This window comes from Stigmatopora nigra, chromosome 8 (genome assembly GCF_051989575.1).
Source record: "Stigmatopora nigra isolate UIUO_SnigA chromosome 8, RoL_Snig_1.1, whole genome shotgun sequence".
NCBI classification, from domain to species: domain Eukaryota; kingdom Metazoa; phylum Chordata; class Actinopteri; order Syngnathiformes; family Syngnathidae; genus Stigmatopora; species Stigmatopora nigra.
In genome coordinates this window covers 12238901-12263103 of record NC_135515.1, presented here as the reverse complement: position 1 = coordinate 12263103, position 24203 = coordinate 12238901, and the positions used below count along the sequence as shown (strand labels likewise).

The window sequence follows — 24203 nt, the reverse complement described above, 5'->3', positions numbered from 1 at the left end:
GACAGGAAAGGAGAAAGACAGACAGACCGACAAAGAGAGACAGTAAGAGGGAGAGAAGGAGAGAGGAACAAAGGAAGGAGGGGAAAGAGGGATGGGAGGAAGGAAGGTGAAAGAAAGACCGAAGGAAGGAACGGAGGCGGGAGAGAAGGACGGAAGATGGGAGACAGAGACAGAAAAGGAGAAAGACAGACAGAAAGAGAAAGTGAGTGAGAGAAAGAGTGAGTGGGAGAAAGAGAGAGGGAGGAAGGGAAGGAATTGAAAGGAAGAAAAGGAAGGAAAAGAAAGGAGGAAAGGAAGGGAGGAAGGAGAGGAAGGAAAGGAAGGATGTAAAGGGAGGCAGGAGAGGAAGGAAAGGGGGGCAGGAGAGGAAGGAAAGGAAGGAAGGGTGGCAGAGGGAGGGAGACAGGGAGAGAGCTTTGGGAGGAATGAAGGAAATCCATCATAGCAATGTGAATACAAAGAACTGCTCGTCAATGGTTATCACTCGTTTTTATTCTGAACGGCACATACATGGGTTAAAACTGATTTATGAACATAATAACATTGCTTCCCTGAGACAAATCAATAACATTCTGATGAGCAGATATGGTAAACACTTAACATTTCCCTTTAGACAATTTGACCCTCACAGATGTATGTCCACCCCAAAATAAGAGTGCATCCTCCTTAATTGAGGAGGAGCCAATTGGACTAAAAAAAAAGCCCCCACATGATTTTAAAAGCAATGGAAAAGTTTAAAAATCCAGCTTGAATGAGAAAGGTCCTTAGTTCTTCCTTTCAGTGCATCCTAAAACATCCGAAATTCAAAAAGCCCTCAGAGTTTGGGAATAGGATTGGCTGCTACAGCAATGCTCTCAATGGAACACTCATCGCTTCCCCGGCGGATTCGGAAGTAGCCCTCCTCTCCCCAGCTGGTGCCCCAGCTATTCTTGACCAGCCAGTATTTCTGGCCTGTCATGTGACAGCGGCCGTAGCCCACTAGCAGCACGGCGTGGTTTGTCAGCTCAAAGGGGTTGAGTGACTCCGAGATGCCTGTGTGATGGTAGATGCCTTCCTTGTAGTGCATGAAATCCGGATACACCTGCAAAAGTGAGACAAAGTTGAAGGGTTCGGGAAAATGTAATTGTCATTCGTGATTCATTATATCTCATACCTGTCATCCTCTGCTGATAACTGCCCTTATAAATGATTATGATTCCCCGTACAACCCCCCCCAAAAAACGTGTAAACACCTTACGACGCATGTTTACTCGCGGTAACTCGTTTCTTACTAGGTGGCTCCTCCATGCTTGCTTCCATGATATTTACTCTATGTATATCTACGCATGCGCATGTCCTCCTTTATCGATATTGCCGTACGCACCGCTAAAAAATACATACGATTGAGGATAATTTTTGCTGGTATACCGTGACAATAGTAACGATCGATGACAGTAGCGTCGTTGGCTACAAGCCTACGAGACTATCTGGATTTTAGCCAAGACGGTCTTGTTGAGATCGGTTTTCGTAAATATTGGCTATTTAAAAAAAAAAATCCCGTACAAAAGTCGGTGTACGGCGTACATGTTTTGAAATGGTAAAAAAGAAACGTACAAAATACGTTTAAAACGTACAAGTTGACAGGTATGATATCTTTTGTTTTGTGTATAAATGGAAGCTGGACTACCTCAAGTGATACATTCAGCAGAAAAGTCATTTGATCATTTGATTGAGAATGAGAAGTGAGAAGAACAGATGTGAAAAATAATGTCAAATTTAAGTAACATTTGTGCATATTCTAGTGACATATATTAAGATGTTTTATTCAAAGATATTAATTATTACATTTTATTATGACTAAATCATTTAAGGGTAGTAGACATGCACCATGTATGATACTGGTGTGTGCCCATAGCAAGCATTTATGATGTCGCTCACACTGGTCCTCTGTGTGCTAAGGGATCGTCTGTATGCCGATATATGTGAAAAATTAGAGGGAATATTGATTACAAATCTTCCTTATATGGCATCAAGAAACGTACTTTATCTGGAATTTGTTACGTTTTATTTGAATACTATATATTGTATGCCGTATTTTCACGACTATAAGGCGCACATAAGTCTTAAATTTTCTCCAAAATAGACAGGGCGCCTTATAATCCGGTGCGCTTTACATATGGACCAAATACTAAAATTGTTATCACGATAAAATAAAATAAATCAGTCAATAGGACAACTACGGCAAGCAGCCCCCGACTCTACTATTTTCCCGTAGATAAAGTAGTGCGCAGTGACATCTGGGAAAAAGAGTTCTTAATACACCCAGTTCTTCAATACACACAGTATGACGGCGAGCACACTGGGGCTGCTTCCGTTGACAGCGCTATAACGGTTTGTATTCATCAATAAATAATATATATATGCCATGCCTGGCTGCATCTAAACGAACGACATGGCCTTTGTGTGTCTAAAATACAGAAATAGCACTCGTTATTGACATTGCGGCTAAAAATATGACGCGCTGAATAGTCGTGAAAATACGGTAATGTGATGTATACTATAAGACAGGAGTGCTCAATAAGTCGATCGCTAGCTGCCAGTCGATCGCTAGGGTACCATTGGTAGATCGTATGACAGTAAGATCTGCTCCAGTAAAAAAATGTATGTATGTATGTATATATGGATATAAATAAGTATATATGGATATAAGTATATATGTATATATGGATATATGTATATATGTATGTGTATATGGTATTCCTACATCATTGTCTCTGAAACCCCCAAACCCCCCCCCCCCCCCCCCCCCCCCAACTCTCCAGTCTATCAATTAAAATTTTGAGAGGAGTGAAACATATTGGATACCTCAAAGGCCACCGCCACGGGGCCATTCTGGACCAGTTCCAACATCATGGCAACCTCACTACAGCCGCCATAAAATCCCCCCACGTAGCTGTATTCTGCTACATATGTGCGACTGCATTCTTTAGGGACCTTGCAGGGTGTGTTTTTTCCAACATAAGGAAAACAGGATTCATCCACGATACCGAAATCCTGGACGTACTTCCCAATCAGGAAGGGAAAGCCACCATCACAACCTGAAATTTGAGGTATTTGACAGATTGACTGAGTCAAAGATTGTTCATTTACTAATAGCCCATGAGTAATAAAAACTGAGAGAGAAGGACTGAACAATTAAAACTGACCAACTTGGCCTAACATTCAATTCATTAGCTTGTTGTTTTGTCTTTCTATGTTTGATTCTTAGGCTCAATGATACTGCACATAAAATAAGAATACAATAAAACCAACCTTCATAGATCTGTGAAAAAGTTACTATACCTTGAGAAAATTCAGAACAGGAAACGACTTGTTGGGGGCTGAGTATGGGAGTCTCACTGTTGTTAGTTCGGATTCGGATACGAGCCTCGAGCATTCCCATGGAGGCGAAGGAGTAGCAGCTACCACATGAAGCTGAGAAAAGAAAATATATTTTAAAATTGAATATATCTCTGCACATGCACACAACACGCTTTCTCGTTTTAGTGGCCTTAGAATACTCGTGAAAAAGCGTCAGGATGGCAATTAGCAACTGGTGGGGCAGGACACTCCCGTGGAAGATTCTGAGGAGTAGGCTCTGGTGAAAAGCAAGAGGGAGAAGGCTCTCTATGTCATATAACTAATGTGAAAGTTTTTTTGGAGAGTTCTCACTCATCTTCTGTATCGCTTATCCACGCAAGGCTTGCGAGGGGTGCTGTGGCCTATTCCAGCCAACCACAGGTAACAGACGGGGTACACCCCAAACTCGTTGCCAGCCAATCGCAGGGCACAATGAAATGGAAAGCCACTCACGCTCACAACCACACTTCCACTGAGTGGGAATCGAACCCAGGCTGCTGCACCAAAGTCCGGCAAACAGACCACTGCACTATCGGGTGGCAAGTTCTCATTAAAAGTATTTACATTCACCGTCTGCCTCAGTTTTGGTAGATTTTAAGTATATTTATAAAATAACCCTGACAATAACAAATGATATCCTGTGGTTATGGTTCAGGCTGTTTGTTGAAAAAACATACATACGTTTATGAAAAACTAAGCGTTTGATAATTGGTTGCAAAGTGGGCAATTCATTTCATACAATATTATGTTTGTTAAATGGCACAAACACAAAATGGCCAACAAGTGAAAATAGCTGTCTTGATTGCCTCGGAGTGTCATAAATTGTGTACAAATTTGGGCTTCCTTAAGAAACAATTTCTTGTATAAATCATCAAATTCATATAAATTCATATTAAATAATTAAAAAAACTGTTACAATTGTAGTTATAAGATTTGAGGAAAATGTTCAATAATTATTTCAACAAAAGAAACCAAATGCATAAATTTGGGCACACTGTTGTTTCTTGATTTACCATTGAAATGTCCTTGTGGACATGTATTCAAATGGTTACTAACCATATAAATTTATAATACTAATCACCAGAGGTAGGCAAACTATTCTACAAAGGGTCGCAGTGGGTGTGGGTTTACATTCCAACCCATAAAGAGGAGACATTTTCACTAATCTGGTGTTCTACGATTGCAAGCAGTGGATTGCGGTCAGGTGCTTCTTGTTTTCTGCTGAAATCTCATTGGTCATAGTCTCTGTGCTGGATCAGTTGGAACAAAAACGCTGAAATTCGCAAGTGGAAGACATTTCCCCGTGTTTCGTTTGCCACTAAGAAAATGGTGGCAGACAGAGAATTGTGCCTCAACTCAACGAGATAAAAAAATGGCGGGCGGTGGCTGTCATTTTTATCCAAAAATAGAGCTTTCTTAGTGGCCGGAAGACTGTGAGGGTAATTTTTATCAAAAATGCGAGCCCTATGTTCCCTTACAGCGGACGGCCTGGCGCTTATTTCAAAATAGAGCTATCTTGGCAAACTGGGTGGCAGAGAGCCTCGGTGATGTTTTTTTTAAAAAAAAATTTAGACGTAATTTTTTTGGTCACTGTCATCATGTCTCGTATTTTTCCTGTGCCCATTGGATGCAAGGACGCTAAGGAGGCATTTTTAACGGTGACTAAAAAAATCCAAAAAGCTGGATATGGCTAGGCTTAGTCGTTTTCCACAGGTGTGCAATGGGAAATTCACTTGCAACAGGAGATGGATGTTCTGTCTTTTTATATAATTCTTCTCCTATGGTGAAATATGGCTTCTTCTTCGGCGCTGAATTGGGTGGCACTCAGCGCCGAAGAAGAAGCCATATTTCACCATAGGAGAAGAAACTGTGCCCTGTCTTTCGCCATTTTTTCATCCCCTGTATTTTTATACTTAATATGAAAAACACAATGTAGTGAAGCCGCAAAATGGTGAAGGATCACTGTTGAAAAACAGTATTGACACATTTACCCCTAATGCTAATTTTGACTCCTCAATTTACTACCTGGCAGGTATGCAAAGCAATAGTCCACGATGTTCTCATGCTACACCTTTATAGACTCATATGCGCAAACCCCTCAGGCCGTGGTCATGAAATATTTGGCAGTAGCAAGGTCAAAAAAATGCTCTGTCGTGACCCGTGCTCAGAATAAAACAGTTGATGAGAAACATCCATGTTCCAGTGTGAGTCGAAGTCAAGCATCAATGAGCAGCCACCAGACTTTACAGGCTTGGGCGCTGCTGCACAGCACAGAAGCTTAGACTAGAGGGCTTCTAGTCAAACTCTCCAGCTCTTTCCAGATCCAAAAGCACAGACTCACGCAGTAGCTCTCAGACACTCCATCTACTCAATATGCTTAATCTCACCACTCATATACCAGGCTGTGCCGAAACACAAGAGAGAGAGAGCGTTACATTCTTTCATCTTCCATTCCAGCGTTACAGGGGTTGCTGGAGCCTAACTCAGCTGACTTGTGGCAAAATGCAGTCACCACCCTAGACTAAACCCTAGCCAGTCAGCCTTAGGGCCCACGGAGAGACAAACGACCATCTCCACTCACAATCATACCACCACCAGTGGGAATCGAGCATGCGCCTGCCCGCACTGAAATCAGTTTTAAAAAATATGATGAAAAGGAAACTGATTTACAGTCACATTGGGGTTAGAGATAAGTGAATATCACCTTGGTTTCTAACAGGGCTGACAAAGTTTATGCCATCCACTTTCCTCCAATCCCAGTGTTCCGGTAGAGCTGCTGCCAACTTGGCTTCTTGGGCTGTCACAGGAGTAGGGGGAACATGGCTGAAGCACAGTAAAAATACAAACATGGGTCATTAGCACAGATGTACTCCAATATGGCGGCTTGTGTGATTAACACGTCAATCTCACAGCTATGGAGTCCTGGGTTGAAATCCAGGTCAGTCCACCTGTGTGGAGTTTGGATGTTCTCCTCGGGCCCGCGTGGGTTTTCTCCGGGTACTCCGGTTTCCTCCCATATTCCAAAAGCATGCTAGGTAGGTCGAATCGGCATATACAGTTGTACCTCTACTTACGAAATTAATTTTTTCCAAGTCTTTTTTCGTAACTTGAAAATTTCGTAAGTAGAGGTGTACTTTATATGTAAATTCTCTAATTCGTTGCATGGTCCTCACACAACTACCAACTAAACCCTTTAACATTGGTCCAAGTGTCCCAATTTTGTATGAAAGAAAACCACAAAAATGAGAGAGTTATAAAGAAATTATGTATTAATGTCTTAATATAAAGCATATGAAAATGTTCCCTGCGCCGCTGAAAAATATCCCTCTGTGGCCGTTATAGATGTAATACCATCCTTGTCCGCCAGATGGGGGAAAGAGCCCGTTATCCCAGGGCCAAAAGCCGCCCATTTTGTAGTACATTTGACTTTTACGTGTCCCCTGTGTGATGTGTGTGAAAATATGTGCCACGTTGCATTTGTATGGTTTTTGATCACTTCATAAGGGGAATTCAGAATAAATTAAGGAGGCATTTTTAACGGTGCGAAGGAGATGCATTTACCATATTTTCACACCTATAAAAAGCAGTGTGATAAGGCGCAGTCTCATTTGCGGGTATATTTTTTGTTTTTTGTCAATACATTGGGTGCCTCCTCCAATAGGGCGCTAGCATGACATTAGACTAATGTATATGCTATGCGAGACGCTAGCGTATGTTATGCTATCTGCTAGCACATGTAATGCTAGCTGCTAGAATGTTTTTTTAAAGACAGCACGAGTAAAACTAAGTTTGATAATGCTTTATTGAGGTAAAAGGTGCACTCTGATATAGAGAGTTCAGCGTTTAACATGCTAGACTCCATTGTCAGTCAGAGTTGTGTATTCCGGGAACTTGATTCCAGCTTTGGTGAAAGCTCGAACAGTGCTGGGCGACACTTGACTCCAGTCATCCACAATCCATTGTATCAAGGGATATGCATCACTCCCAGACCTTTGATTCTCCTCGCTGTCATATCGGCATTGAAAATTAATTCCAAATCATCACGTAACTCGTGCGACGTTGCCTCCCTGAACTACACTATTGGTCATCCGTTAGCAATCCATTTGCCAAGCGTTCACACCCGTATTCTATTGTCATTCACATCCGGCCTTTCCTCTGTATAGCTCTAAAATGCTGTTTCTTTGAGTATCGAGAGTGTTTTTGAGGATTAAAAGCCCTGAAAGCACACAGAAGTCAAATGCCTTGCGAGTGGCACTGGGATGTTTTGAAGGGATTTACCGTAATGCTTGGAATGGACGGGGAGGCTATTTTTAGGGTGAACGTCCGCTGGTTGATCGCAATAAGTGAAACCAGTCACTCAAGCAGTCAGGGCCATACATGGCCAAAAATTTAATTTAGTGCACAGACAAGACGCACCGACCGATTGGGAGCATCGACCATTTTAGAGAAAAAATTTTACTTTTAAGTGCGCCCTATAGGTGTAAAAATATGGTACTTTTTGGGGAACTTGGATGTTGAGTCACTCATTTGAATATAAAAAAAACTGAAACTTTCGTACCTAGAGGCATTTGTAAGTGAAGGTATGACTGTATAACAGTATTGTTCCAGTTTGGGCGTTCTGGTGGTTAATGGTATTAAATCCCTTTTTAGATCAGTGAAAACTGCACCAATGACTTTATCTATTTTTGATTTTTTGTTTTCTAGAAAGAGGCAAACCACCGAATGATGTTTTGTAAAGCTGAATTACAGCCTGTTCAGGGTGTATGGACTGCTGTTAATATGATGCACAATCTTTTCCAATACTTTGAGACCGTTGGAAAGGTTGTTTCGGTCCGTAGTTGTTGGTTATTGCGGTGTTCCCTGATTTGAGGACAGGTGTCACAACTGAGCACTTCCAGGTTTCAGGGAAGAGACTCTCGTTCGTGGATTTGTTTACAATAGTGGTTAATGGAGCTATGAGAGATTCTTTGTGGTATTTCAGAAATGTTGCATACGTATTAAATGCATATTTTGCTTTGCAGGGTTGCTGGAGCCTAATCCAACTGTCTTTGAGCGAAAGGCAGACTACACCCTAGACTGGTTGCCAGTCAGTTGTAGAGCACAGAAAGATAGACAACCACTCACACTCCCACCGAGTGGGAATCGAACCCAGACTGCCCGCACCAAAGTCAGTTGGAAGAACCACTGCACCATCGGGTGGCCTCGATTTAATATTAAGATGGGAAAAATATTTTGTCAGTAGTGAATTTGTCAATACAAGACAGCTGAGAATTGGAATTGCTATAGGGACCCCTAAAAATTCTTCTAAGACCTAATGGAACTTTTTATCGTTCAAAACACTAAAACATGATTTTCAGACTATAATGCCATATTATCTTTGCTATTCTGGGACACAAATTAAGTTTTATGGTTTGCAAAACGGTTTTACAGGCCACCTGATGGCGCAGTGGTTCAATGCAATGATAAATACTTTGGAAATGAGTTTGTCTAATACTGCAAACTGAAGAGTTGGATGTTTTTCAAATGTATGTGAAAAGAGTGTTCAAACTAACACAGGAATATGGGATGCTGGTCCCCCTGCTTTGTAGAGTAGGTCCTGCAGGGAGTAAGTCTTATATTCTGGGTAGGAGACAGCCTTCCAAGAATTCTGGGCTGAGTTAATTGACTCAATAAGGTCCTGGTTCAGAGTAAAAGGCATGTTGAGGAATCTGAAAAGATAAAGAAAATGTCAGAGCCTGTACTGCTTCAAGCAATCATTCAAACAAAGCAGCCAGTGTAAAGTCATGCGGTTTTGCGAGGCTTGATTGGACCATTTGATATCTTAAATTTTGATAGTTCATCAGATAATGGTCACACAAAAGTTCTTCAAAGTAAAACTCAGTGGCACATGTGAAAAAAAAAACATGTATAGTCTCTTCTCAAGAATTCACATGAATGCACAATGACAGAAGGGAATGCAAGTACACAAGTATAATTATCAAGAAGAATATTTATTAAATATCACAATTATAGGTATATTAAAAGACTGAAATGTATTAATATCTAAAACTAATCCATAAATTAAAAAGATGTAAATATTTTGTGTACTGTACTTACAGTGAAAAGAGTTCCTCTACGCCATATTTAAATTTTTTTTTTAAAACGGCTTATTGGGAGCTTTAGTCCAAGTGCCCGTCAGATTCGAGAGGCATTGGATCATCAATGGAATCTTCAGGGGGCGCCATAGGGACACAAGGAGGAGCTTCTGTCTGTGAGAGGTTTTTGGCACACAAGGAACATGGCGACCAACGTGTATTTTTTTGTATGAATATGCTGTTTTACAAGTACATGCCACTGTCAAGACGATTGCCAAATTCAATAGCTGCGACCATGTTGTCATCAATCTTCTGGACCGATTGTCGCAAACTGCGTGCCAAATTTAAGATCTCCTGCAGATGCCTTAAACAAAGGAAGACCACGTTCATCATCCCCATTTTCATCATTGTCCGATTCCTTTACACTCAATTCTACAAGGGACTCATCGGTCGAGATGCAGGGTGGGTTATGGTACATGTGTTGACGTCTTCTCGTCATGCCAGCTTCATGACCGTATCTACATCGTAAATCCCTCATAATGCTAGTTCAGTTTTTATTCCGGGGGGGTCTTATTCGACAAATTATTATTTTTTTTTTATTTATTCGCATCATACAGAGCACTCACGTCAAAAAACATGCGTGCACCACCAGAGGGCAACAGTGTTCACTTACTGTGTGCCTCCCTCTTAACCGCACAGCTGAATTATGAACAAAAGAATGTTCAAGTATATTCAGCCAAGGTGTGCTACACTTTAGCATACCAAGGATCAATATTTAGGATGACTCAAGAAAATTGTCTTACTCTACAGCCCTGCAGCAAAACCGAAAATGGCAAGATATCATGCACCTCTGCCCTTTTATATAATATTCAGTGCCTCATTCTTCTACTGAGAAATATCGCTTCTTCTTAAACAATAATAATAATCGGACATAGGCCCTGTCGTCATCATCAACAACAAAAGCCTACTTGTCATCACATCCAGAAACTATGCGTGACGAAATTGGTAGTGCTTCTCCATAAGGTGCGTTTACTCGGCAGAAGACCTACATACGTGATAGTTACGGACTTGTTATTTGGCATTCGATACTTCACGTCACCCCCCCTCGTGTGGGTCACATACCTCTCACTGTCTTTCACTTACCTTCAGTCAGCCAGTAGGAGGCAGATCACCACCCAAACATCTATTCATATTACCTCAGAAGGGAGTGTGTGTTGTGTTACCGCAAATTTCAAGTTTTGATGGATGTGGGGAAAAAACTCTCCTTAAGCCCATTTGTCCGTGCTTTGTGGGACCTATAGCGTCTGCCAGAGGGCAGCAGCTGGAACAGATTGTGACCAGAGTGGTATGGGTCCCTTATGATCTGCCTGACTCTGCTGAGGTGACGAGGGCTGGCAATGGCCTTTCTGTCTGCCGCCGTGCTTCCTGCGTACCACACTGTGATGCAGTATGCCAGGATGCTCTCTACAGTGGTTCTATAGAAGGTTACCAGAAGCTCAGTGTCCAAGTTGTTCCTGCTGAGTATCCTCAGGAAATTGAGTCGTTTCTGAGCCTTCTTCACCACTGCCGTGATATTTGTAGACCAGGAGATCTTATCCGTGACGTGGACCCCCAGGAATTTAAAGGACTGGACCCTGTCTACACATAATCCATTTGTGAGGAGTGGGGCCAGATCTGTGCTGTGTTTGCAAAAGTCCAGGATTATTTCTTTAGTTTTCGTGGTGTTCAGTGTGAGATTGTTCACCGATCACCACAAAGACAGTTTGTTGACTTCATCTCTGTAGGCCGACTCATCCCCTCCTGAGATGAGTCCGACCACAGTGGTGTCCTCAGCCAATTTAATGATGGTGTTAGACTGGTGGGTTGGTGTACAGTCGTATGTGTACAGGCAGTACAGAAGAGGACTCAGTACACAGCCTTGAGGGGAGCCAGTGCTCAGTGTAATGGAGGAAAAGAGGTGGGGACCAAGTCTAACAGTCTGTGGTCGGTTGGTCAAACAGTTCTTTATCTAGCAGCAGATGGATTAGGATGGTCCAAGGTGGGAGAGTGTCAGTCAGAATGTCCGGTTTTATGGTGTTAAAGGCTGAGCTATAGGGTCAACTGAGGGAGGGATTGTATTCCTGATATGGCGGGCTACCAACTTTCCAAAGCACTTCATGATCACAGGCGTGAGTGCAACAGGCCTGTAATCGTTCAAGCTGTCAATGGTTGGCTTTTTGGGGACAGCAACAATGGTGGCAGATTTCAGGCAGGATGGGATGATGGATTGTTGCAGGGAACAATTGAACATGTTTGTGAAGACTCCAGCCAGCTGGTCAGCACAGGCTTTGAGCACCTTCCCAGGTACTCCATCTGAGCCAGCAGGCTTCCTGGTGTTCACAGACCGCATTACTAGTCTCACTTCCTGTTCCCGGAACTTCAGTGTATTGCTACAGAGTGGTGGTGGGGGTGTTGAGACTGGGTCTGATTTGTCAGTCTCAAAGTGGGCAAAGAAACGGTTCAGTTTCTCCGCTAGTGAGGCATCTGCGTTAACAGACATACTATTGTAGTTGGTAATATGTCCTATTCCCTGCCACATCTTCTTTGGGTTATTTTCTGTGAAGTTCTCCTCAATTTTCTTAGTATATGCTGCCTTGGCCTTTTTAATGCCTCTTTTCAGCTCTGCTCTGGCAGCTCTATATTTTATCTGGTCCCCTGATCTGAAGGCGGTGTTACGCCATTTGATGAGTGCCTGTGTCTCATTGGTCATCCAGGGTTTTTGGGTAGGAAAAACCTGTATCTGTTTATTTATAGTGTCGTTGTCAATGCAGTTTTTGATGTAAGAAAGTACAGTGTCCGTGGAGTCCTGGAGGTTGTCGTGTTCGAAAAGTTCCCAGCTGGTGCGGGAAAAACAGTCCTGTAGCTGAGAAAGAGCGTCCTCGGGCCAAGTTTTTATTATCTTTATTTGTGGCATTGTTAGCCTCCGGAGTGGAGTGTATGCAGGGTTGAGAGATATGCAAAGGTGATCTGATCCAGCTAGGTGAGGATGAGAAGTGGCTTTATAAGCATGTTTGATTTTAAAATAGACATGGTCAAGAGTTTTGTCTTCTCTAGTATTACATTTTACGTATTGAATAAACTTTGGTAGAACAGTCTTTAAACACGCTTCGTTTAAGTCACCAGCGACAAGAAAGACTCCATCGGGGTGGTCAAGCTGTTGTTTGCCGTTAGCAGGAGCTTAAGTGCCGTGTTAACGTTCGCATTCGGAGGTATATAGATTGCCGTTAGCAGGAGCTTAAGTGCCGTGTTAACGTTCGCATTCGGAGGTATATAGATTGCCGTTACTATGACGATCGTTAGCTCTCGGTAAATAATATGGCCTGCATCATATTGCCAATATTTCTAAAGCCAGGGAACAGTGAGTGTCAATGATCTTACTGTCACAACACCATTTATTGTGTACAAACATGCAAAGTCCTCCTCCTTTTGCCATCCTCGGGGTGTAGCCACGTTTCCGTGATGAGAATAATGTTACAGTTCCTAACAAAGCTGTTGGTAGCAATTCAAAGTTCCAACTCATCCATTTTGTGGGTGATGGATCGGGCGTTGGTCAAAAAGATACTAGGAAGCGGTGCTCTGAACTTTCAGAATTTCTAAAGCATTTCGGGGGTGGTACTTGGGATCATAGAATGGGCTGGAACAAATTGAAGATATTTCAAGTAAAATGCATCTCGATTTACAAAAAAAAAGCCAAATTTAGCAGATTCATAACTGTTGAAATGTATTCATCCATTCTTCTGCCTGTGCATAGTTCAAACCGATGACGTCTTCGAAGGTAAGGATTACGGCAGAGGGCGTATAACTCAATGGAAAACAGTAACTGAGACTTGTCTTAATAGGGCGATGAGTTGGAAACCAAAATTGAAAGTGGGTCAGAATATAGTATTGCCTGTATAGTGGAGGGTTTTAAATGTAAGATAATTACCATTCAATTGATCTCATGTGAATGTAGCCGAAGATGCATTCGTGTCAGGATTGTGTCTCTTGTTTTCGAAGTCTGAGTCTGTGTTATGATGTTTCACCCTCCAGAACTATTTACTACATTTATTTAACATCCAAATTTCTTTGGAATTATTTGAGTACTACAAGGTTGAATGAATAATTATCATTTGCGCTTGTAAAATGTTCTTTCCCTTCTAAGGGATGTTCTTGGAGAATGAGGTTTTCACAACTAGTGTCCACTCATGGCCAAAGTTACATAATAATATAATTTATATAACTCGTCATAAAATTGTTCAAGTGGTCAAAGTGTTGTAATGGGTAGATGTTTGTTTCTGTGCTGTTTGTACTTGATTTTTTTTTTACCTTGAGCTCAATGCTGATTTATAGGAAACATGTGGTTCTACAGGTTTCAATTTCTTCCCAACAAAGCAGCCCCAGTTGTTGCCTAAGACATCATGCACCCAACCTGGTAGGGTATGGTCACAGTAGCTGGTCACCTTCGGGCCATCTTCACTGTACTGGAAAAGAAGATCAAAATGCACTTTATACATGCCGTAGTTTCCGCACTACAAGGCGCCCCTAAAAGCCTCCAATTATTTAAAAAAATAACTGCGCCTTATAATCCGGTGCGCCTTATATATGTACCATATTAAAATCGTTATCACGATAAAATAAAAAAAAATCAGTCAATATCAGTCCTCAAGTCCTCAGCTATGTCGTCCTCTACAGGTCTCGCAACTATGGTAAGCAGCATGCGACTTCATTTTCCCCCGTGCACGGTTCATGCTGGGATATGTAGTTCTTTTGTCAATACACCCAGTATGACGGCGAGCACACTAATTCGGTGCTCGCCGTCATTCCGAGTGGATTGACAAAAGAACTCCAGCCGCTAGATTGGCGTCAACAGAGCATACAGCTATGGCAAGCAGCCACTGAGTCCATTATCCCCCTTCGTAGACAGCACCGGAAAATATAAACCACTATCTGCCTGTGTATCTTAAATGCCTGGGCTGATATATCAGTTTCAACTGTGGTTCGAGCTAACAGGAAGGCAGGAATTGTCACTAAGCTGCCAGACAACCAAAGCGACACGGACTTGATAAATGACGACTTTGATGAGACTGAGCCTGGGTGATGTTTGCCCCATTTGCTCAGCTGTTCAAATCGGACACTGAGGACGAAGAATTCGTGGGAATCATAGATGAGGAATGAACTGATAAAGTGAGCTGCTTTAAATGTCTATTTTCTTTTGTGTTTACAGTTGAAATAAGGTTGGTAATATGGTGAATATGGATGTCAACAGCTGAATGTTATAGTGCCTCATTGTGTATGTGAAAACACTCACGGTTCACCTGCGTGAACATCGAGTTATTATTTGAGTTATTAATTTTATTGCATTGCACTATTACGAGTGTTGCTATATTGTGATTGCACTAACGGTTAATGTACCGTAACAGTATCAGAATGTTGTTTACTGAGTAGAGGAAAAGTTTCCCTCCACTTTGTGATATTAATGCTGCACTGCTGTCACGAAAATACTAATACTTCACCTCGGAGAAAATAATAAAACTGTTGTTTATTCATTTTGGGAGTGAATGGAGTTGTCAGAAAGCTGATTTGCAATCTCATCAATAAAGTTTGACTGAACTAGCTGACCGTTTTGTTGACATTCCCTTTAGCGCAGCACCGTCTAATGCTGGCGTATTAACGTAACTCCAGCCTCTACTGTAGCGCCTTATAATGCGGTGTGCCTTATATATGGAAATAGCTTAAATAAATTAAAATAATAAAATAGTTAAAATAACTAACATCATCTGAATTAATTGCTTTCAGTGGTCTCAAACCGGTCCTCAAAGGGCCACAGGGGGTGCAGGTTTTCATTCCAACTCAACAAGGATCCCTTTCGCAAGTGCAATCAGTTAATTAGAGTCAGGTGCTACTTATTTTAAAGACACCTGATTGGTTTAAATGTCGGCACTGGATCGGTTGGAACAAAAACCAGGACCCACTGCGGCCCTATGTGGAATCGGTTTGAGACCACTGAATTTTATTGTAGCAGATGTTATAGACGGCTTTTGCACTTGGAATTAAATTGTGTTCTGGATGTCACGATTGTTGAGGTTTTGGGTGGATGTGTTCATGTTTTTCCTTGTGCGGTTTCTGGTAGATTGTGAGTGTTTCGAATCTTGTGTCCCCCGGGGCTACCATTCCCTAATGTGGCCAGGTTTGTGTGATTGGTAATTGCGTGACAGGACATTGCGTCGACGGACACTTCGTCGAACAGACTCTTTGTCCCCAGACGCTTCGTTGAACAGATGCTTCGTCGCCGGACAGTTCATCGAACAGACATATCGTCTCCGGACGTTTCGTCGACGGACTCGCGAACGATTGTTTTTAAAGTAAAAGGTAACAAATAAAATTATTTTATTAAAAATTGTATTAGAAAAAAGGAAATTCACAAATTCTTTGTTGTTTTCCTTCTTTTTTTTTGCTTGGTATTCCCTATACTAGAGTGACACTGAAAGTGTAATGGCAAGGTAAAATATAAATGATAAAAATCAGATATACTCTGATCCAAATCAGACATCTTGCAAATATAGATAGCAACATTAAGAGATTAAATGGCTCTACCACATCATTATAGGCTTAACAACAACAACAGAGCATGCTTCTTTTACCTTGAAGAATGCAAACCATTTGTAGCCATTAATGACAATTTCAAATCCCTGGTTGTAGATTAGGGTGAAAAAGCCGATGTTTCCCAGTTCGTCTTTGGCCACAGACAGCTTGTCAAGTGTTAGCATCACCATGTGTTCACCTGTGGCTGAAACAGACATTGCGTGTTGATTGACTGATTAAAATTACTGTTTATAACTTCTAGTGTTTCTTCTATAATGTACAGATTTATTTCCCTATACTTTCAATACCTTTTACAGAGAGTGGTTTACCACTGTGTGCGTCATACATTTCCTCCAAGTTCTCCTACCTTTGTATGGTTATGCTTCCTGGTATCATAATTTATGTACTTTGTCTCTTTCTTTAGCTTACCTACCGACTGGGCCGTGCTGTTTTGGTAGTACTTTGTTACCCACATAGTGTGATACCTTAGTTTTGACTTTTTTGTGGCCGGTTATGCTTCTCCTAAGAATACTTATGTTTGGTTATTGATTTTTTTTTGTTCTTATAGTCGCATTTTTTGGCATTCTCCCTTTGCCTAATAAATACTATAATGCATATGATTTTATGCTTCTGTGTCTGAGCTGGGATCCCCCATTATCAACTTTATGTTGTTATATACTGTATAAACTCACAAGTCTGTGGCCCATTTGGTTTTGTGCACCCTGATCAAGTGTTAGGCTTGTATTGTCACACGGTTACGTCGCTTGTTACACATGTGTGACTTCCGAGTGTGGATGTGTTTTATTTCTAGACGTTTCAAAGTCTAGCAGTGGACCAGTATCATAAAACTAAAAATTGGTTGTGAGTCCAATTGCCCGGTTCAGGTGGAGAAAAAAAAATATTTGGAAAGCTCAAACACACCCACTGATATTCAAATTAACACACTTTTGCCTACTGAAAAAGAATATGAACTGGGCTCAAATATCAAGAAGGTGTTGTTCTTGCAATAAAGCCACGTGTTTGTAGAAACCGACCCTGAGTCTCAGTTTGTCTTGTATGTGTCTGTCTGGCCTCCAAATACACTCAGGAACAGAAAACGGGCACATGGCGTTGTAGGTAAAAGATTGAAAAAGAAAAACGCCAATGACGTTTTCAAAACAGAAGGCGTAGTATGTGTACTATCTATGACCCCATCGACATGAACAATCTGCCTCGCAAACAACAGAAACGTCTTGTCTCTAACAAAATGATTGATTGGGTCAAAAGTGAGTACTATTTTGGCAGGTAAGGTGACAGTGTTGGACACTGAACCCAAATGATTCTGTTGTTTATTCTTTTTTTAATAAACAATGTTGTTTAAAAGCAAAGAATTACAATGCATGAAACATGATGAAAAGGAGGTATAATAACTGTCTTAGAGTATTTTAATGTGTAGTAATTACAGTAAATTATGAGTTATTTCACCGCTACGGAGTTGAATTAGAAATATATCATCTTGAAAAGTGTAACGCTATGCTTATAAATCAAAGAGTTGAACATATAGCATTTGTGCCAGCAGAAACTCAATGAAATAAAAAAAATACTAATAATCGGTGAATATTTTAATTGTAGTCAAAGGTACCAATAGTTTCATTTTTTTGTGTCCCTAGGGTAACAGTAAAGTGCAGCTGAAACTCTTAACGTAATTATAACTTGATGCTGTCAAGAAAGTGTAGTTGGCAGTTGTTTAAACTATTTGGTACCTTCACCGGAGCAGTTGACGATCTTATCTTGGCCCCCGTTAGACACCTTGAAGACCCACGTCCCCACCAAGTCAGCATACGTGCAGTTGGCCGGGGTGTCCCCCCAACACACTTCAGCACAAACCACTAAAATACACACCAGTGCGCTACTTAACTGCATCTCGACTTGACACTCAAGCAAAGTTAAGTAAGATGACTTCTTCCTGCTCCCCTTATAAGTACACAGCGAGCTAATTTGAGTACTGCTCAACTTTTTAAAATCAAAGAGACCGTTGCCTCGGGAGACAAGATACACCTCTACCTGTTTGCGGAAGTAGTTGAATGATCAAAAAGGACATATTAGATTATACGTATATCATTGTGTAACATTTTTTTAAGTGGTTTTGTTTTACTAAAAATAAACATATAAAACGGGATGACAGCCACCAGTGTTGTTTTGCAGCAACTACAGAAGTAGCGCGTAAGGTAGTATAACTATCTCGCTTCGTAAAGTATCTTTGTTCATTACGCCATTTGGTTTCACTATTCGAGGCACGTGATCCATTTTGCGCAGGCGCATAGCTGTAAATATTGCGCGTACTGTATACAATATACATACAAGTTATACTTTAATCTAGTGCTTCTCAAATAGTTGGGCGCAGTTTGTATGTTCTCCTAACGCCTGCGTGTTTTTTCAGGGTATTTCGGTTTCATCCCACATTCAAAAAAATATGCATGTTAGGCTGGTTGGACACACTAAATTGCCCCTAGGTATGGAAAAACAAACCGCAAATAAAAGGAAACATGAATATGAATGAATATCAAAACCACAATTTTTCTTTCATTTCTGGTTGTCATTAGTGTAGAATGAGTGTACTGAATCACACATGTGCAAATAGTGAGTTTGATAGTTTTGCCCCATAACTTTCTTCAATATTTTGGCTGAACTATATAAAATAAGAAGAACTAATGATGTGATTTGTGCATTTTTTTTGTAAAAATAAATAAATACTTGATTTATTGTGCTATTTGATATTTGCAACCGAAAAGTTGTATGCTGATCTGAAGGCGGTTAAATGGAATTGAATTGAATTGAATACTAAATGGTCATTTCACAAGTATTATGAGATTTAAAGCTTCACCAGAAGTGTGCAACAACAACAAACAAATATCTATATATTTTATTAAATTCTTGTGAAGCTTCCATGTATCTGTGTGTCGGTATGTTTCGCTCAGGCATCCCTACATCTGTGCAGACTCAAAGTTTGGTATAGCTTTCCAAACTGGCTAATACATATCCAATCAAACTTGCAAATCACCCGTTTGTATGTCAAACATTTTCATTTACACAAAATAAATGTGAAACAAATGCATATTTTTTCACCCGACAGAGTACGAAACTGAAATAATTTATCTTGACCACAATGATTTGTATTGACATTGTGCTTAATGCACAGTGAATGCGCTGTAGTCAAATGGCTGCCTCAGCTCAAAATCACTGTCTCATTTGCCTCTGCACAGCTACAGTGTTATGTATTGTCATATTGGCGCCGGACATTTTGTCGGCGGACAGTTCGTCGACGGACAATTCGTCGACGGACAATTCGTCGACGGACAATTCGTCGACGGACTCGCGAACGATTGTTTTTAAAATAAAAGGCAATAAATTAAAATAAATTATTAATTATTTTTTTATTAAAAAGAGGACATAGGGAATTCTCATATTCTTTATTAAAGAAAATCAAACAGCAAAAAAAAACACTTAACAACACAAAGACATTAACATTTGGGCGTGTACTTTACCAAATGTGCTCGTCCCTAGAATCAACGTGACATAACAACTCAGATGTGACGTTGATTCTTTTTGGGGTCTTTCCAAACGTGGCTAACTCAACGTAGGAACCATTTCGTGCGTAGTGTGTTTAGAGACAAGCCCATTTAGTAAAGCACACGCCCAAATGTTAATGTTTGTGTTGTCGAGCGAGTTTTTATTGTTTTATTTTCTATAATAAAGAATGTGAATTTCCTTTGTCTTCTTTAATAGTGGTTATGGTCAGTGGTTGAGGGTAAGCGAACTGTCTGGCGACGAAGTGTCCGGCGACGAAGTGTCCGGCGACGAAGTGTCCGTTCGACGAAGCGTCTGGGGACAAAGTGTCCGGCGACGAAGCGTCCGGCGACGAACTGTCCCTAAACGAAATGTCCGGGTACCCAGTTCATTGTTATTAAGTTTGAATTTAAAAAGATTACATTTATTGTTCATTGGTTCATCCTCTACATTTATTTCTATGCTGCATTTACTCAAGAGTTGCATCATTAACTGAACTTTACAATCAACAGTCATTCATAATCAAAATATCATCCGTGGAAAATCTAACTGCAGGCTGAGATGGGCTAGAAATTTTGTTGGAATGCTTAAATAAAAATTAATAAAATGTCTGGTGCCTATTTAACAAGCCCCAGTGGGACATTTTGTGTCCTTGAACGTAGAACTGAATTCATCTGTATTAAATTCTTGTTTGAGCCTTGTTTGGTCCGCTGTAGGTCAGTTGCATTATAATTTGGGAAGCAGATTAATTTCTGAAATAAGCCATATCTTTACATTAATTTTTGTATTCATTTATCCTGCTTCCAATGCCATTGAACAGCTAAAGCTAACAGAGTGTTAGTGTTTGCTTATACTATATTTTGTGTACCCAAATATGTGAGGAGTGCTGGCTTGAGCTGCAATTTAATTTCATCAACCAGTGAGAAGAACCACTTTACCCTTGTGTGGCGTCCTTTTCATTTAGATGAAGTGTTTTCACAATCACTTACCTGTAACAAGTCCCCTCCACCTACACACTTTAGAATACTGTGCATGCGATATAGGGAAGGCCATATTTTTTTGTCCAAATCACTCTGTGCAAAGGGTACATCTCATTGTTTATCACACTGCCATGAAGCACGTTCTACTCACAAGTATATGAACCTATGAGTCACCTTGAATCCACAAATCTACATTGTAAACAACAAAGCCTTTTTAAGCTCATTTTTAGCAGTTACGTAAGCTGTCGCGGTGCGAACAGCACCAAGGCTGAAGTCAATGAAGTCACAGAAAAATGCTAATATTTTAGCATTAAATCAATATAATCTTCCTCTTCATAATGAAAAAAATGAAAAAAAAAATGAAAATCAGACATAGGCATTGTCGTCATCATTGACTTGACAAAAAGCCTAGTAGTCATCATACCCTCAGCAGCGTATGACGAAATTGTATAGTGCTTCTCCACAAGTTCGTCTTCCCAGGCCAGACACATTTATGACATTTATTTATGACATATTCATACTTGTTAGCTCTCCGCCTTGAGCGCCATTTTCCGGCGACTACAAGTTGCCTCACCGATGCCAACAAGAATAAGATGGATCACTTACCTCTCAGTCTTTATATTTACCCTCCCTCAGTGATCCTGTGGAAGGTAGATCTGCACCAAACGACCTTCCTGTTACTTCAATTCGACTTGACTTAATTTCATAGTAGGGATATGTGTAGTCGTCACGTCACGTGTTGCTGCAGGTTCAGAGACCTGATGGCTGTTGGGAAGAAGCTGTCCTTGAGCCTGTTTGTCCGTGCTTTGTAGGACCTGTAGCGTCTGCCAGATGGAAGCAACTGGAACAGGCCGTGCCCAGGGTGGTATGGGTCTCCAACAATGGACCCGGCTCTTCTGAGGTATCGGGGGTTGGCAATGTCTTCTAGCGACGGCAGAGAGCAGCCGACGATCTTCTGGGCAGTGTTTATCACCCTCTGTATGGCTTTTTTGTCTGCTGCCGTGCTTCCGGTATACCACACTGTAATGCCGTAAGTCAGGATGCTCTCCACAGTGGCTCTGTAGAAGGTTGCCAGAAGCTTCGTGTCCAACTTGTCCCTTCTCAGTACCCTGAGAAAGTGGAGTCGTTTCTGGGCCTTCTTCACTAACACTGTGGTGTTTGTGGACCAGGAGAGCCTATCCGTGACGTGGACTCCCAGGAATTTGAACGATTGGACCCTGTCTACACATACTCCGTCAATGAGGAGTGGGGCCAGGTCTGTGCTGCGCTTGCGAAAGTCCAAGATTATTTCTTTAGTCTTTGTGGTATTCAGTGTAAGATTGTTCGCCGAGCACCAAGAAGACAGTTTGTCGACCTCGTCTCTGTAAGCTGACTCATCCCCGCCTGAGATGAGTCCGATCACAGTGGTGTCATCGGCGAATTTGATGATAGAGTTTGACTGGTGGGCTGGTGTGCAGTCGTATGTGTACAGGGAGTACAGGAGAGGACTCAGACACAGCCTTGTGGTGAGCCAGTGTTTAGTGTGATGGAGGAAGGGAGGTGTGGACCCATTCTGACAGTTTGTGGTCGACCAGTCAGGAAGTTCTTTATCCAGCAGCAGATTGAAGAGGATAGTCCAAGGTGGTAGAGTTTGTCCTTCAGGATGTCCGGTTTGATGGTGTTGAAGGCTGAGCTATAGTCTATGAAAAGCATCCTCACATAGTTCCCCTGGTGTTCCAGGTGGCTCAGTGCTGTGTGAAGAGCCACGGCGATAGCATCCTCAGTGGACCTGTTTTCCCTATAAGCAAACTGGAGCGGGTCAACTGAGGGGGGGATTGTCTTTCTGATGTGTCGGGGCACCAACTTTTCAAAGCACTTCATGATCACAGGCGTTAGACGGTTAGAGCAACAGGCCTGTAATCGTTCAAGCTGCCAATGGTTGGCTTTTTGGGGACAGGAATGATGGTGGCAGATTTTAGGCAGGCAGGAACGATGGATTGTTGCAAGGACCGATTGAAAATGTCCGTGAAGACTCCTGCCAGCTGTTCAGCACAGGCTTTGAGCACTTTGCCAGGTATTCCGTCTGGACCAGCAGCCTTCCTGGTGTTCACAGACTGCATTTCCAGTCTCACTTCCTGTTCCTGAAACTCCAGTGTATTGTCGCAGGGTGGTGGTGGGAGTGTTGACACTTGGTTTGATTTGTCAGATCTCCGTAAATCTCCGTATCAACCACCGATTCAGGGTTTCCCCCGTCTTGTGCTCACAGTTAGCTGGGATAGGCTCCAGCACCCGCTACGACCATTGTGAAGATAAAAGGCACGAAAAATGAATGAATGGATTGAAAAGTCACTTTTTTCCCACATTTACAACAATATTTAGCAACTTAAGTATTTATTTCTAAATTATAATTTCTAAATGCAAATCATAAATGAATTCATTCAACTTCCATACCATACTCCTATATATATATATATATATATATATATATATATATATATATATATATATATATATATATATATATATATATATATATATATATATATATATATATATATATATATATATATATATATATATATATATATATATATATATATATTATATATATATATATATATATATATATATATATATATATATATATATATATATATATATATATATATATATATATATATATATATATATATATATATATATATATATATATATATATATATATATGTGTGTGTGTGTGTGTGTGTGTGTGTGTTGTGTGTTTCAACCCATTTACTCAGACTGCAATTGAATTGCAACAGCAAGGTGAATGGGAGGGGGAAGGGAGGTGTCATGTCAAAATGCAATTTGGTGAAATGAGAAGAGGAAGAAAAACAGCAATAAAAGACAGCAATGTAATTGCCTTCTCTGTATCGAGTTCATTAATTGAAATGTTTTAGGATTAATTAAAGAGTCAGACACTATTGCCAAAGGAAAAAAAATAACTTGCATAAGCATAGAAATATGTTCACAAGCTTAAAAAGTGCACGTTTGGCCAGAATTTGTTTTTTCATTTTCTGAACCGTGTTTTATCCACACTCGGATCACGGGGGAGTGACGGAACTTATCCTAGCTGACTTTCTGGCGAGAAGGCAGGGGACCCCCTGAAATGGTGGCCAACCAATCGCAGGGCAGAGGAGACCACCATAAAATAAAAATAAAGAAAAGAAAAAAAAATATATATATATATATATATATATATATATATATATATATATATATATATATATATATATATATATATATATATATATATATATATATATATATATATATATATATATATATATATATATATATATATATATATATATATATATATATATATATATATATATATATATATATATATATATATATATATATATATATATTCTTTTTTTTTGCTTTAAAATTTTCTTTATGATGGATCACAGATGGCATTCATTTTCTGAACTGCATATCCTCCCAGGGGACATAGGACGAATGTAAAAAATGAAAATGAATTTAATTAATGAAAATTTTAAATCGAAATAAAACTTACTGAAGGCAACACAAGAACCGTTCTGGCTGTTCAGTAGAAGATGGAAGTGCAATTAGAGATGGAATTGGGGGCAAAACCAATTTT

General features: G+C 40.5%; 1 protein-coding gene across 1 annotated transcript; it reads right to left on the bottom strand.

The window, feature by feature from the left end:
- Positions 1-472: 472 nt before the first annotated feature.
- ctsc (cathepsin C) lies at positions 473-18053 on the bottom strand. The gene is made up of 8 exons (XM_077723334.1): positions 17795-18053; positions 16112-16257; positions 13797-13951; positions 8931-9086; positions 6083-6201; positions 3322-3453; positions 2845-3077; positions 473-1081 (listed from the first exon to the last, which is right to left on the bottom strand). Exons 1-8 carry the CDS (start codon positions 17952-17954, stop codon positions 815-817), a joined length of 1368 nt encoding a protein of 455 aa, XP_077579460.1. The 5' UTR covers positions 17955-18053; the 3' UTR covers positions 473-814.
- Between the last annotated feature and the right edge of the window lie 6150 nt (positions 18054-24203).

What these genes read in the sequence shown, in the direction of transcription:
- ctsc (XM_077723334.1), bottom strand. Translation starts at nt 17,954, where the DNA reads ATGCAGTTAAGTAGCGCACTGGTGTGTATTTTAGTGGTTTGTGCTGAA. An exon ending in AATGGTTTGCATTCTTCAAG is followed by an intron (nt 13,952 to 16,111) that starts GTAAAAGAAGCA and finishes CTTCTTTTCCAG; the next exon opens with TACAGTGAAGATGGCCCGAA. An exon ending in CTGTTCTGAATTTTCTCAAG is followed by an intron (nt 3,078 to 3,321) that starts GTATAGTAACTT and finishes CTCAAATTTCAG; the next exon opens with GTTGTGATGGTGGCTTTCCC.